Source organism: Emydura macquarii, unplaced genomic scaffold (assembly GCF_026122565.2).
Source record: "Emydura macquarii macquarii isolate MOO-44397 ecotype Brisbane River unplaced genomic scaffold, CSIRO-AGI_Emac_v2 contig_3451, whole genome shotgun sequence".
NCBI classification, from domain to species: Eukaryota; Metazoa; Chordata; order Testudines; family Chelidae; genus Emydura; species Emydura macquarii.
Genome location: NW_027133588.1, coordinates 4150014 through 4163759, shown reverse-complemented (window position 1 = coordinate 4163759; position 13746 = coordinate 4150014). Strand labels below are relative to the sequence as shown.

Here is a 13746-nt window from a genome sequence, read left to right as displayed (position 1 = left end):
GAGGCTGGACCCAGTGATGGCAACAGCTTACTACTCAGAACTTAAATGAATTATCCCTTTAACTCCAATGGTAGGGGTTGTGCTCCTGGGGCTGAAAGACCTGGGTTTGACCCTTGCAGTGACCTTGGTGTCCATAAGAACGTGGCCATGTGTGTTACAGTAGGTGGTATTATATATGCTCATCACTGGGTAAGCATTTTGGTATCCCTTATAATGAAAGGCGCCGTAAAGTCTCAATGGAAGTTAGTATTAATAACATTAAGAAACAACTCTAGACAAATGCAAAACAGGTTTAAGAGTTTTATACCGTGTACAGGGTTATACCCCTCCCATTCAAGGGCTCATGCCATCGTTTCCATCCCATTTTAGAGAGGACTACTGTGTTTATGTTAGCTTACTACGCTAAGCATCACTATGTGTATTATCCATCCAGGAAGCTATTGTTGTGGGGGGAAATATATACTTACAAAAAGTGGGTAAGGTTTGTTTCAGCTGTAAATGCTGTCAAAGGGTTGGGAATATTTGATCTGGGGCCTTAACACTGGGTAAAGGAAGACATGCTGGGCACCCTGTGACAAATGGGAATTTTCTGTCATATTTTTATTAAGACTATGTGTGCCTCAGTTTCCCCCATAAGCTGCATTGTTACCCAGTGGGGGGAAAAGGGCCATGTCTATACTGACAGCGGCAAATTCGCCGCCACCAGATCAATCTTTCTGGATCGATTGAGCGATCAGCGTAGACCCGCTCAATCGATCAGGAAGTCGACGCTGGTAAACCACCCCCTCAAGTAGCGTAGTGCTGCGTCGATGGGCACAGCGCAGTGTAGACAGCGCGCAGAAGGGAAGCATAGCAGTTGACGTGAGTTACGCAAGTTACTCTGTGTAGTTTGTGTAACTCCCGCCAATTGCCGCCGAATCTCCAGATAAGTGTAGACCAGAGCAAAGACTCTTTGTTCTCAGGGCTTGTTTACACTTAAAATGCAACAGCAGCACAGTGCCATGTAGTGCTTCAGTGTAGACACTACCTACATGGACAGGAGGGTTTCTCTCGTTGGTGTCGGTAATCCACCTCCCCAAGGAGTGGTAGCTAGGTCATCGGAAGAATTCTTTCCTCAACCTAGCACTGTCTACATGGGGACCTCGTTCAGGTTAACTATGCCACTAAGGGATTTTTCACATCCCTGACCAATGTAGTTAAACCGACCTAATTTTCTAGCGTAGACCAAGCCTAAGAGAGGTAGATAAGAATGTCGCCTAGCTGTCTGTGCCTTAGTCCTCCTATCAATGGAGTATCTGAGAAGACAATGGCAAATCCAATCACCAGGACATTGACACCTAGCAACCAACAATCCAGAGGGAAACTTCCCCACCTCTGAGCAGGGAAGCTGAGCAACACACCCCAGCTCAAGAACAAAGGAGTGGAGAGGTGTGAGATGAGAGGATAAGAGTCAGTTGGTGGAAGGGGTCAGGGTTCTTGCCTGATATCAGACGAAGGAGGTCAGATTGAGACACACAGAGAGCTTGAACAATGGGGTTCACCACAGCTTGGCTGGGCTATGGGCTGACCAGAATGGACTATGAGTTAGCCTTCCTTTCTCTGTGCTAACCTAAGAACTTCCTATGCTGTGTTCCAGTTGACTAATAAACCCTACTATTTTGACAACACTGTCTGAGTGTCACTGCAGAGGCTAGCGCACACATGTATTGATCCCTGGAGAATGTACAAGTCTCTACCATGAGTCTATCTTGATTGGACTCACTGAACAGAGCTCACAGTATGAAGCAGGAGTGCTGCAGGCCCAGAGGTCCAGTCTAAAGAGGTGGAGAACCTGTGTGGCTTATCCTGGAGGAAGAGTGATACCTTTAGCGGGTCTGGCACACTGAAGGGGCTCCTCCTAGAGACTGTTCCAAAGCTGGGAGCACAGTACCAATCCTGTGGATCTGTGACACACCCCAAATACACTGAGACACAACCGAGTCAGGAAATCTACACGGACACATTGTTTGCATTTCTCTTCTCTTTTTTTTCCAATAGAGATTTTAGTTATAAGTAGACATGGGGTCAGACAAAACTCCTGTTCTGGACAACCTCCAACTTTGGGGAAGTTTGGATCTGGAATTCATGGGGCAAGCCCATCTCTAAATACGAAATTATTGCTGCAGAAGGTTTCTAGGTCATTTAAAACAGCTGGAGCAATGCAAAAGCAATGCTTCTATCTCTCTACAGAGCAAAAGCACATAAGTAGAAAAAAAGTGCCCTACTGGAACAGAGTACAGATCCACCCACTCCATTTTCCCACCTCCAGCATAGGCCTGTGTATGTGAAAACTCCCCAGAGCCCTTGGCTATCTGTGCATTTCTGTAATCACAGGGCAAACATTCTGACCTGTTTCTTCTCAACATCCAGTCTCCCTTCCAATTTATCTATAAACAGATGTAAATAGCAATGTATGAAGACTTTGATGTTCTATCAGGTTCAGAGGTATCACCTGATGACATGAAGATTGGAAATAAAGATCAAGGATCCGGACAATTTTAGAATTGCTCTTTAGCTGCTGGTGGGCTATGCAATATGTCTCTGACTGTATCCATGTGCCCCTTACTGTACCGCAGGGAATAAGGGACTTCATAGCATCCAGGCTACTTTGTCAATTCACCCCCCTTTTATAGCGAGTGGAATCTCAGCTCAGAGAACAATCCAAAAGCTTTCAGCATGGCCTGTGGATGTGTTTAATTCTGCTCCCCTTGCTTCGCCAGCCAGAAAGAGATTCCTCTTTTAAGCCTCTCTGTTGACCCCAATGCTGCAAAGCTTGCTAATGCCAAATTCCCATTGAGGCCAGTGGGAGCTCTGGGGAATGTCTGTGGCATCTAGACCATTGAGCCTGTCTTGGAGAACCCCAGGAAAAGAGAGGCTGAGATTTAAGTGGGATTTTCCAAAATGCTTGATGTTGGCATAACTCTGTTCCCACTGAAGATGATGGCTGACATCAATGGCAGCAGAATTTGGCCAACACTTGGCAACCACTTTTGAAAATCCCACCCCCAAAAACATAAGAGGCACAGATGCTTCTGGTGCTACTTTGAGGCATTTACTGTTCTTTGGTCCATATTGTCTCTCTTTTAATTTCACTTAAACTTCTTTGCTTTCTCTATTTTAAAAGACCTCTGGATATCACTGGTCCATCAGACTGTTGCTCCATTCCTGTTGTGCAGCTCCTTCCCTAAGTGACTGATGAGAAGAACTGCTTTTCACTAGCTTGCTACAACTTTTACCGCTATTCCATACAAGTGGATCTAATTCAGTACTTACAGGATGTAGGTGATGACTCCCATGCTCCTAAAAAACAAAAAGAGCAACTGATTGTAGGTTTTATGCATGTGTGTAACATGAGTCAATTGTAGCTGCTAGGCCGGTAGATGAACCATGATATTAGCAGTTGGACAAAATGTATGTAAAAGTCAGTGCTTCATAAAAAGGAATATGGATTTGGATACAGTTTCAGATGACATGGATATCTGGGGTTTCTTTAAATAGGTGTGTAAAGTCACACTAGGTTCCCGGTGACTAATTAGCTATGGTACTATGTCAAAAGCACAGAGGACTATCAGCCAGGATGTTATACCACTATGACCATTTTGGGCTGCCTTATCAGCAGAACAGCTTAGTATTGACGCTTGGTCTATTTACAGCACTTTTATAAACAAAGCTATCACAAGGCAGTGGAGGGACAATGGTGCCTTTCAAGAGGTTCTCTCCAAAAGGCGGCAGCTAGTGGCAAATTGTTAACTACCGTTTTATTCAATCAAAAATTGTAATCATCGTGGGTAGAAGTTTACCATAAACAGCATGTGGAAATGGAAGGCGTGAAAGAACAGCTGTTTAATGTATGTCAGCATTTTTTGATATGTAGAGAATGGATTTTACACAGAGCACTCTTAAGAAGCTAGCCGTATAGCACCTTGGAAGAGAAGTTAACGCTAAGAACTTACCACATATCGGCAGCTAACCCGAGTGGTTCGTAGTTCACTATTTCTGGAGCTGTAAGAAGCATTTATTCAAACATCAGCAAGAGAATGAGAAATTAATTTTAGCAGCATGAATCGTATGCCTCGGTCAGGAAATAAATCAGTCCTAGTTAAAAAAACATACCAGTAGTTACGTGAGTTAATTTCTGTTTATAGTTCTACAGCTGTGTGCATGTGGTGGTAGGAATTTAAGCTCCTAAACACAGGGAGAGCTAATTTAGAGTAAATGGAGAATGAAAAGTGATCAAAGAATAAAGGATAGGAAAGTATTACAAACAACCTACAGTACTAATTATACCTTCAACAACAAATTACTTCATGTAACTGGGGTCACAGCAACCCTAAGTAGGAGGATCTAAGCATTTCCCCCCAATTATTTCAGAATGACAATTAACGGATGGCATTAATGCCTGGTCTTTACTTAGTAATTGGCCAGTCAGGGACTGCTCTAGCACAACTTGCCCAAGGTTTCTTTCCAGCCTACACACTATTCATCACTATTTGTGTCAGCTGTTATTTTAGCATCTGTAGAAGAAACAACTTCTGGATGAAAAATATCCACGTAGAGGACTGAACAAAGGAAATGATAAACGGTAATATATTGAGGTGTGAAGCGCTGTCTAGAACAGTGCAGCAGATCAGTGTTTATTTAACAGCTTCATTTGTTATCTGGAAGAAGAAATAAATTTAACTGAATAGATCTCTGACTGGGAAGTGTAAAAACCAGTAAGGACTAAGACATAATACAAGCAAACCTAGAGGTTAGAAACGTGATCAGGAAGTCACAACATGAGAGTTATCCTGGAGTAAGGAAAGGATATGGAGCTCTAATCCAAAGCAGGTTCATTTGGGAGGGAGTTATACTTAGAAAGCAGTAACACCAACACAGACCTAGAGGTTGGTAAATATTACCCCAGTTTTACAGATGCAGAGAGATTGTGAATTGCTACAGCGAGAGTAATTAGCAGAGCTGGGGTTAGTGCTCGGAGGCTTCCTCAATTTCAACCCCGTATTTATTTCTCTAGCTCAACAGCTACAGTTTACAGCAAGTGCCTTTCAGTTGCCCTTCCAAGAAGATTCAAGCAAGCCCTATAGATGCAGTGCACCCAAACGGGGTGGCAGTTTTAGGGGACTGAAAATGTGGAGGTGTTGCTTGCTTCTACCTGAATTCAGGAAGGCTGTCTCAACCTCTCCAGTGGAAACCTGCAACGCTAAGAAACTGCTTGAACACTCACCTACAAACTCTGGTGTCCCAAAAATATTCTTAAATTCAACTCCATCTTCTATTTTATGGGCCAGGCCGAAGTCAATGACTTTTATGTGTGGAATAGGAATATTCTTGTCTAGAAGCATAATGTTTTCAGGCTAAAAACAATGAAACACAAAGATTAGTTATATTATTTGTTAGGAAGATAACAGATCAAGAGCTCAAGCAGTGTCCCGTGAGTCACTTTTTCATGCTTGGACATTCTGCAGAACAAGTAAAAACCACAAACCTATTCCTGGTAATGCAGACTTCATTGTTTTGATAAACTGAGCATATTTATGTAATGTGACTGTCACATCAGAACTTGACAGCAGCAAAATTAACACTCCGCAGTGTCTGAAGCCTTCCACTTAAAAGCAATAATTCACTTCCCTTATCACCTTTATTCTTTTCTCTCACAAAACTACAGTGTGTCCCAATTCCTAATATGTCAGGAGCTTCCCTGTTCTCTTCACCCATCTCTTTCTCTCTCTGCCTGTCTGTGTTCATTTCGTTAATTATGGTTGTTATAGCAGGATGAAGATAAAATACACCTCGTTTCCAGGGAAATGATGAGATACCCGAGTTATTCACAGAACTGAAAATAATTGCATGGCTCAACTAGATGCGTTACGAGACACGTTATGAGAATGACATGCTGAGCCTGGTGGTACAACGCAGAGGGCGAACTTAGCTTGACTTGGTCCTTTCCACACAAGAGAATGTCTTCAGTGCCTAGCTACTATGGTGCTATACGAAGACAGCCAGGACTTATCTACATTAGGGATTTGCCCCATTTACTGCTATTGGGGACCTACTGCTGATGCAAACCCCCTAGTGCAAAAAGGAAAAGCCACTGCTTGAAACTGAGCTGAGCTGCACCAGTGCAAATTGTGGCACATAGGGATTTTGCCTGCCTACACTAGCGGTTACCCTAGTGTAACCACGCTGCCAAGGTTTGGGTTTGTTGATACAAACTCATGGGATGCTGCTGTTTAATTTTGTCCCGAGTGGCAGATGTCTCAGGAGAATGGTTCTCCAGGGATCCTGGCCACATCTGAACCCAATCAGAAAAGAACTGCCACCTCCGGTTTGGGATCAACGTTGGCATCACAGCAATGGGGTAGGTTCGGAACCTGGGATGAGGCTCTGAATGGCCTTGAAATCAGAAGGGGCTGGGATTGGAGGTTCTGGCCCACCTCTAGTAACAAGCTATTCTAAGAACGCATGGAGCATTTCTGCCTGTAATGCAACCAAAAACACTAGGCCAAACATGGCAGAATTGTGAAAAGAAAACCGCTAGCTGTCCCTCAGCTGGAGGTTCCACTCCACACCCTGCACTTATTTTTCAACTGACTTTCTTAGCCTCTGCCATTCCCCCCTTATTATATAGTTTTTAGGGGAGCATGGCTGGCACAATTCAGCTTGATAAAGAACTCCAATGCTATTAATTTTTCATTTTTTAATCATAGTCTGGGAGCAACAGTCAGAAAGTTTGATTCCCTGCTGGCAACTGCCAGACCATTTCAGAGCTGATTTCCTGTGTGCTGGGAGCTACTGCTAACACACACGCTCATTCTACATTACACTTGCAGAGAGGCTACATGAATAATTTATTTTCACAGCCATTGGACCAAGATGATTTTAGCTCCAGGCTAACTATGCTGGTTTTCTTCTGAAGATTCAATGCACATATCTGCAGCAGTGTGCACTACTGACGTGTGATGCAGGCCCATTTAAAACAGACTTGTATTAGAGGTACTGCAGCACAAAACAACAAGAAGTTATTCAACAGCCATCTCTATTCATCGTCTCTGCATCTCGGTGCAGATCCTCAGCTGAGGTAAACAGGTATAGCTCTGCTGTGCCAGTTTACACCAGAGGGAGCTGATCCCTGGTGTTCTCAGGCCTGCATCTGAGCGAGTGACAAGGTGCAGACTATGCCAACTGGAAGTAGGTCATGAGAACAGATGAGCAGGAAAGGGGAAGTAATAGGAAAAGTGGTTCCCTGTCTAATATCATGGGAATGAAACATAAATCAGTATTTCCATTTTACTCCATTCACATAACTGGATACATTTACATGTCTGGCCTGTTCACAATATAATTAACATTTCCATTATGTCACATTCTCCACCCACCATCTAATCCCCTTCACTGCTGCAAAACATCCCCTGGTATGTCCTGCTACCTCACTGATTTCAACAGAACATTAACAGAGGCATGACAGTATAATTGATATTGCACCAAGCACTTCAGGACAGGGACTGGTTTTATTGTGTCTTTATGAGGTGCCAAACATATCATCAGAACTCATAAGGAATTAACAAGAAATGTCCTAGCTGCTTGGCAGACATGATATGAAGGCTGGATCCTTGCCCCAAAGAGCTTACAATCTAAATAGAGAACGGGTAAATGGAAGGATGTAAATGGGATGTAACAAGAGAAGTGACTGGCCAGTGATGTTTAGCAAGTGTTGCATTAGTTCTATATTTATTTAACCTTCCATTGCTCCCAGGATCTTTGTGGGGAGTGCTAGGCTTTATGGGCCACTTGGGAGAAAGGAATTTTCAGTGGTTATATAATGGTTATAAAAGGTTTTAAATGTAATTTCCCTCTTTTTCTTCCCCCTCCCTCCGTTGGTGTATTGTTCATCTCCAGCTGTTCAATGGTTTGGGGTTTTTGGTTTTTTTGCTTCAGCAGCCTTTGCTTTTGCAGACACTTCCACAGTCAAATCTTGGCAAGGCCACTAGAAAAACAAACAACTCCTCCGCCCAAAAAACCCCTTTTCTTCCAAACTAGTTCCCATTACGTGTTCTCCAGCCTTCTTCTTTTTTTTATTGCAAGACTGAAGAGATTGGTAAGCATTACAAGATAATTATGGAACTCCATTTTTCTAGTTGGATTATTACTTAAAAATACATACGTCGCTTAACACTGCAGAATCTCTAAAAATAGTTCTATAAAAGCCAGACGAGTGATATCTTGAATCCTGCTTTAAATTACTTGTCAGGTCATTTATTGTATTTATGAAATGGTGTCTGTTCATCCCCACATGCACATTTCTTTCTGCTCTTTTGCCAACATCATTATTGACCACTGAACTTTATTGGCATGGGAAACATGGATTTCAGTAGCTGGAACTCACCCTGGGAAAAATTTAATTCATGTTCACATAATTATCTTCTGAATATCACTGAATATTCTCATATTTTTCAAGGTCACAGTGTAAACCTTTTGTTATTGGGCTACATTGTTTCAGGGCAACCTAAACATAGTCACACACATAACAAACAAACATTTGGACAGTGGTTTGATGAAGTGTATTGTATTGTTGGGGTATATGCAATTGCAGCAAGAAGAATAAATATATTTAAAAGAAGAACTTGGGCGTACATCTGTCCATGTAATACTCATCACTGCAGTAACTAGGCATCAAACAATTCTAGGTTCAAAATTATGATGTGATCTACTATAGACCCCTCAACCCCTTTTTTAAAGTCCTTCATATCTCATCAACCTCTGCCTTTCCTCTATCTTCCATCTTGCTCTGAGGAGGGACTGACATATAGTCCTGAAAGTGGTGATGTTTGTGGAAGCGAATTCTATTGCTGCAGGCCTGCGGCTGAGAACGCTCTGGCTCCCAGTCTCGAGTTTCATCCTTGTGGGTAAAAGATCCCTAGTTCCAGAGGAACATTATTGTCTAGGCAGATCACAGTCATGGACAGAGACAATTTCCCAGAACGTTTGGGCCAGTTCCATGGAAGGCTCTGAAGGTAAGGACTGAAACTATAAATTCACCTGATACTGCCTGGGGGGCATTGGTGTAATGTGCGCTCGGTGACCTGGATGGCTAAGAAGGCAAGCAGCTATATTTTGGACCAACTGAAGCTTGGTATTGGAATGACAGTGCCAACTAATCTACTTCTTATTCTCTGGTCAAACATACATTGCCGAAACTGTTTGAACTCTGCAGTTTCAAAGTAATGATCTTTAGAGCCCTGCAAATCCATGGATACCCACTTTATATGGTGCGATCAATTGTTCGGTGGCGCCCCCCCCCCCACAGCCCGCCGCTCATCAGCTGTTTGGCAGGGGGCCCCTGGGCTGGTGACCACAAGATGCTTATCCCAGCCAGCAGCCTTGGGGAAGACAGTCCCCTGGAGTAGGCCCTGATCTCCCTGGAGCCTGAACTTGCTACATCCCTGCAGGAGGAGTTGGGATCCCACAGGCAGGGCCACCCCGCAACTGGCAGGGAATGAGTTCACAATGGGGACACCCTGGGGAAACTAAGAGCAAGTGCTGGGGCCCAGAGCTGGCTCCCCCTTAGCGGGAGCAGCAGCAAGCAAGAGCTTGGCCCCAGGACCACAGGAGGCTGAGAAGAGAGTCCCTCATTAGCCCAGCCCCAGAGGCCCCCCAGTGTAGATCTCACCTTCCACTCCCCTCATCCCTCTCCTTCACTTTTCTCCTCAAACCCCCTGCCCCCCGGCAGCCCAGCCCTCTTCCCCTCTGCTCCCTCAGGCAGCCCACTCAGCTGTTCCACGGGGCCTCTAGCTGGCTGCCGGTCAGCTATTTGGCGGGGGCCTGGGACTGGCTGCTGATCAGCTGTTGAGTGTCAGGCTTGCCAAACAACTGATTGATGGCTCAGGGCTGGGGGTGCGGCGCGGATGCAGGTAGACAAAGCAGGGAATGCGGATTGCGGGTCGGACAGAGGTTGATGCTCGCAGATGTGGATCGGATGCAGATCCTCATTCTTGTATCTGTGCAGGGCTCTAACGATCTTCGTTCATCATAGAATTCTAAACACAATCACTGTCGCAGTCTGTGATAGTTTTGGTAAAGAAATGAACTGGACAGGACTGGAAGCAGCACGTATCACACACAACACGTATGCTGTAAGTAGAGACCCACTCAATCAGGGTTCAACGTTGAAAATGCTTTCCAGAAGTGGGAATATGGATTAGAGTCTAACACTTACAAGGCAAATGTCGTATTGATTGTTATATTCATGTTTAAAAGCTCACTTTGACTAATTTGCTTTGATGGGGATAGTGATTCCAAAGGAAAATTACTTAGAAAAGGACTCGTGATGGTTATTAGTTTGTGAGCTCTTCAGGGCAGGTACTGTATATCTTCCTATACATCTGTAAAAGCAGCCACCACGTTTGGGTGCTATTACATAAACAATAAATAACAGTAACGGTAACTAAAATATCTGACCGCCACAAACGAAGGCTTCTTTGATATCTCATTCTCATCACGAAAAGAAAATACAAGATCTTGGGAAAAACCATTTCTGCGCACTATGGCGTGCTGTCTCATCCATCCAGCAAAGCAGGTAGCCATAAGCTTCAGTTCAAGAAGCTAAGCATTCTACTCTTCCATTTTCTCTAGCATCAAGCATATTTTATATACCATCCCATAAAAATGTATGCTGTATTACAGAATATATTATACAATCATTTATTTTAACTAGATCAATTTTTTTTTACCTTTAAATCAAAATGAGCAATTTTCTTGGCATGGAGGTAGTTAACACCATCTAAAATCTCCTTAATGAATCTGGTTGCTTCTTCCTCACTCAGAGACTCTTTCTGTGCCAGGAAATCAAAAAGTTCTCCTCCAGACACTCTGCAAGACATACAGGGAAGCCTTGTGTTAGGTACAGCAGGGTAAGGCACATAAACATGGATATAGTTAAAATGGCAAACAAACAAAATGTCATCCACTTAGAACAAGCCCACTCTGAAGCGTAAGCCAGGAGATCTAGGTTATAGTCCCAACTCCACCACAAACTTCCTCTGGGATGCTGAACAAGTCACAACCTCTTTAAGACCCAGCTTCTGCTACTGGAAACTGGGGATACTAATCCCTACCTCTCAGGTGCTGCGCGGTTTCATTCATTAATATTTGTAAAACACTTTGAGTCTAACCTAAAGGGTCCTGTAGAAAAGCACAGCATTATTAATATATACAAACATATGTAGGTACATACACACACATAGTACAGCACTAGTAATAACTGTCCATTTTTTATTGTCCATTTTTATAGTGATGGAGGAAATAGAAGAAACTATAATGCTGTTGTCCTAATGAAGAACTTTTTTCCTTATCTTTCACCATCAGTAACACGCTGCAATGAGACCTGTCAACAGAATCTGCTTCCTTTCCCAGGATATTCATAAAGAACCTCTCTGTGCTCTGATGAGAATGCTTATTTGACATGTAACTGACAGAGAAACCTTTATTTTGTGCCAGATTTTTAATAAGCAAATTAAATAACCCTGGACGATACCGTAAGCTGTTTCCCCAAAACAAGGCAATGTGAAAATAATAATCTAGTTACTACTATGACCTTTCAAACCAATAGTAAAAAAATATTTACTCCAGACAAGACTTCTGCTGCCATTTTTGTTTTCTTATATTATAAACCTTCAGATTGTTTTCTATATTGCAACATAGCAGAAGATCAAGATAACGAATTAGTCAACATGTCTGGTCCTATTATTTTACAGAGCTGTCATTTATGCTATTATCTTCCTCTTTCAGCTTATCAGTTGCGGTATGCAGCACAAATACTGAGCGCCTCTGGGCCCGCCCAATCCTGTCATTACTCACTCCTGGACTCCTACTGAGGACTCAGCACTGAGCAAAGATTTCAGGATCCAGCAGTTACTGTGGAAAATAAGCCACTGGCATCACTGACCGACCACATACTACTAAAAGAGCCAAGAGCTGGAGGCCTCGGATAATTGAAGCTAAATTGTGCTGGAACAGCAGCACAGAAATTGCTTGAGTGCAATATTGTATTTATAGCTGTTCATGCCTATTGCTGAGGGTATTTGTTTATGCAATCACCTGTCTGAGCTCTGGTTCCTCCGCAGTATTTGTTGTGATGTGACCATGACATCCCCTGTCTTTCCCTCCCCACAGCTTCTTCTCTCCCCCATTTGGCAGCTGCCACCTTACCCTTGTGAAGGATGAGGCTATTCCAGCAACAGCTAGTAAGAATGGAGTGATGCTATCCTCCTAACCCTGGGAAGCAGCTGACTACTTTGTTATATGTACACAGACTTCAACACCCACCACAAACACAGACTGTTGTTTCAAGGCTAAGAGCTGGAAGCACCAGAGAGGCCAAGAATGGAGGAAAAGAAACAAAGAGATGCAGTGCCAGGGTGACCCCCAGGAGCTAGGGCAAGCTGTGGAACTGCTGAGTTGCACGTAAACAGGATCAACTGCTGACTTAGCAGTGTTCTTCCTGTCCCCTTGTCTTCAATGGCACATGTTCTGCAGAGGAGGAACAGCAGCAGTCACATTTGCTATAGGAGGCGGCCATGGCCACAGCTGAGCCAGCAAGTTTTGGTTGGGGATGGGTTCACCTCTCTACTGAAGGTACTGAAGATCCTTCTGTAGATACCTTGTCAATCAATCAAGGAGGGGTGGGGGGGTGAAAGGGGGTGGGGTGAGGAGATAGGAGGGGGAGCAAGAGGAGCTTCTGAGACTGGATGGGGACAGCTGGCTCCAGGCTGGGAAGGGGCATCCCGGCAGCTCCTACTCCCATTCCTATGTCAGTTCCTCAGCAGCTGGTGCCTGGTGCCTTGTAGTCCCCTCCCTCCTGGCAGCTGATCCCCATACACCAAAGCCCCCTGTGCACACGCCGTCCCTCATCCCACCCCAATGGCCTCTGCAGCCCCTTCTCCACATCCTGCTCGCACCTCCAGCCCCAGTGCATGCCCGTGGGGTGGAAACATAGCCAGGTCCTGCTCGTACCTCCATGAGATATTGTGTGGATGGAAAATATTGTGGGGACAGAAACATACATGATATCTCCCAGTATTTTCACTGGGGGGTGTGCTAGCCCCCAACCCCACCCATTGTTCCCCCAGCCTGGCAATCAAGGGTTTTGGAGTCAGCCTTTGAAGCCAAAGCCCAGCAGTAACTAGTAGCAAGAGTGACAGCACCCCAACCTTAGTGCCTGTCCTCAACAGTGATTAACTGCAGGAAGCACCAGAGGCCGGACATTAGAGCACCAGAGATGAAAGTTACACGTTTAACATGAATTATTGTATTGCTGTAGCACTGAGAGGCCTCATCTGGGTCAGGGCCCCATTGTGCTAGGCACTGTACAAAACACACAGTAAATAACTGTTCCCGCTCCAAAAAGACAGGAGATAACAGGTGGATGAGACACACGAGCAGGCCAGGAAGAGGGCAGGGAGGAGCAGAGGGTAATGAACAGAATAGGATGTTTTAGCACAGACCAGCCATGTGAGCAATTCTTAGCTAATCAGCAGCTTGCTGCTGGCCAGGCCATTACTACATGGAGGTTTTCCATAGGGAAAACCACACAGGTGGAAATCCATATTCCACAGTATCCACTCCAGGGCATCAAAGAGCCCCTTGGACCACTTCACCTCTGGTGATCTCACTTGCTCACAGGTGCATACACGGATGCTTATCATCAATCCT

The 13746-nt window shown here is 44.3% G+C and overlaps 1 protein-coding gene across 5 annotated transcripts in view; it reads right to left on the bottom strand.

Annotated features, from left to right (window-relative positions):
- Nucleotides 1-13746, bottom strand: part of DAPK2 (death associated protein kinase 2) — an 80915-nt gene that overhangs the window by 19693 nt on the left and 47476 nt on the right. For all 5 annotated transcript variants that reach the window (XM_067534809.1, XM_067534808.1, XM_067534810.1 and 2 more), the window contains exons 4-7: nucleotides 10767-10905; nucleotides 5264-5393; nucleotides 3993-4041; nucleotides 3313-3339 (exon numbers count right to left, since the gene is read on the bottom strand). In XM_067534809.1, coding sequence (XP_067390910.1) covers nucleotides 3313-3339; nucleotides 3993-4041; nucleotides 5264-5393; nucleotides 10767-10905 — 345 coding nt within the window. The remainder of the gene's footprint in view (nucleotides 1-3312; nucleotides 3340-3992; nucleotides 4042-5263; nucleotides 5394-10766; nucleotides 10906-13746) is intronic.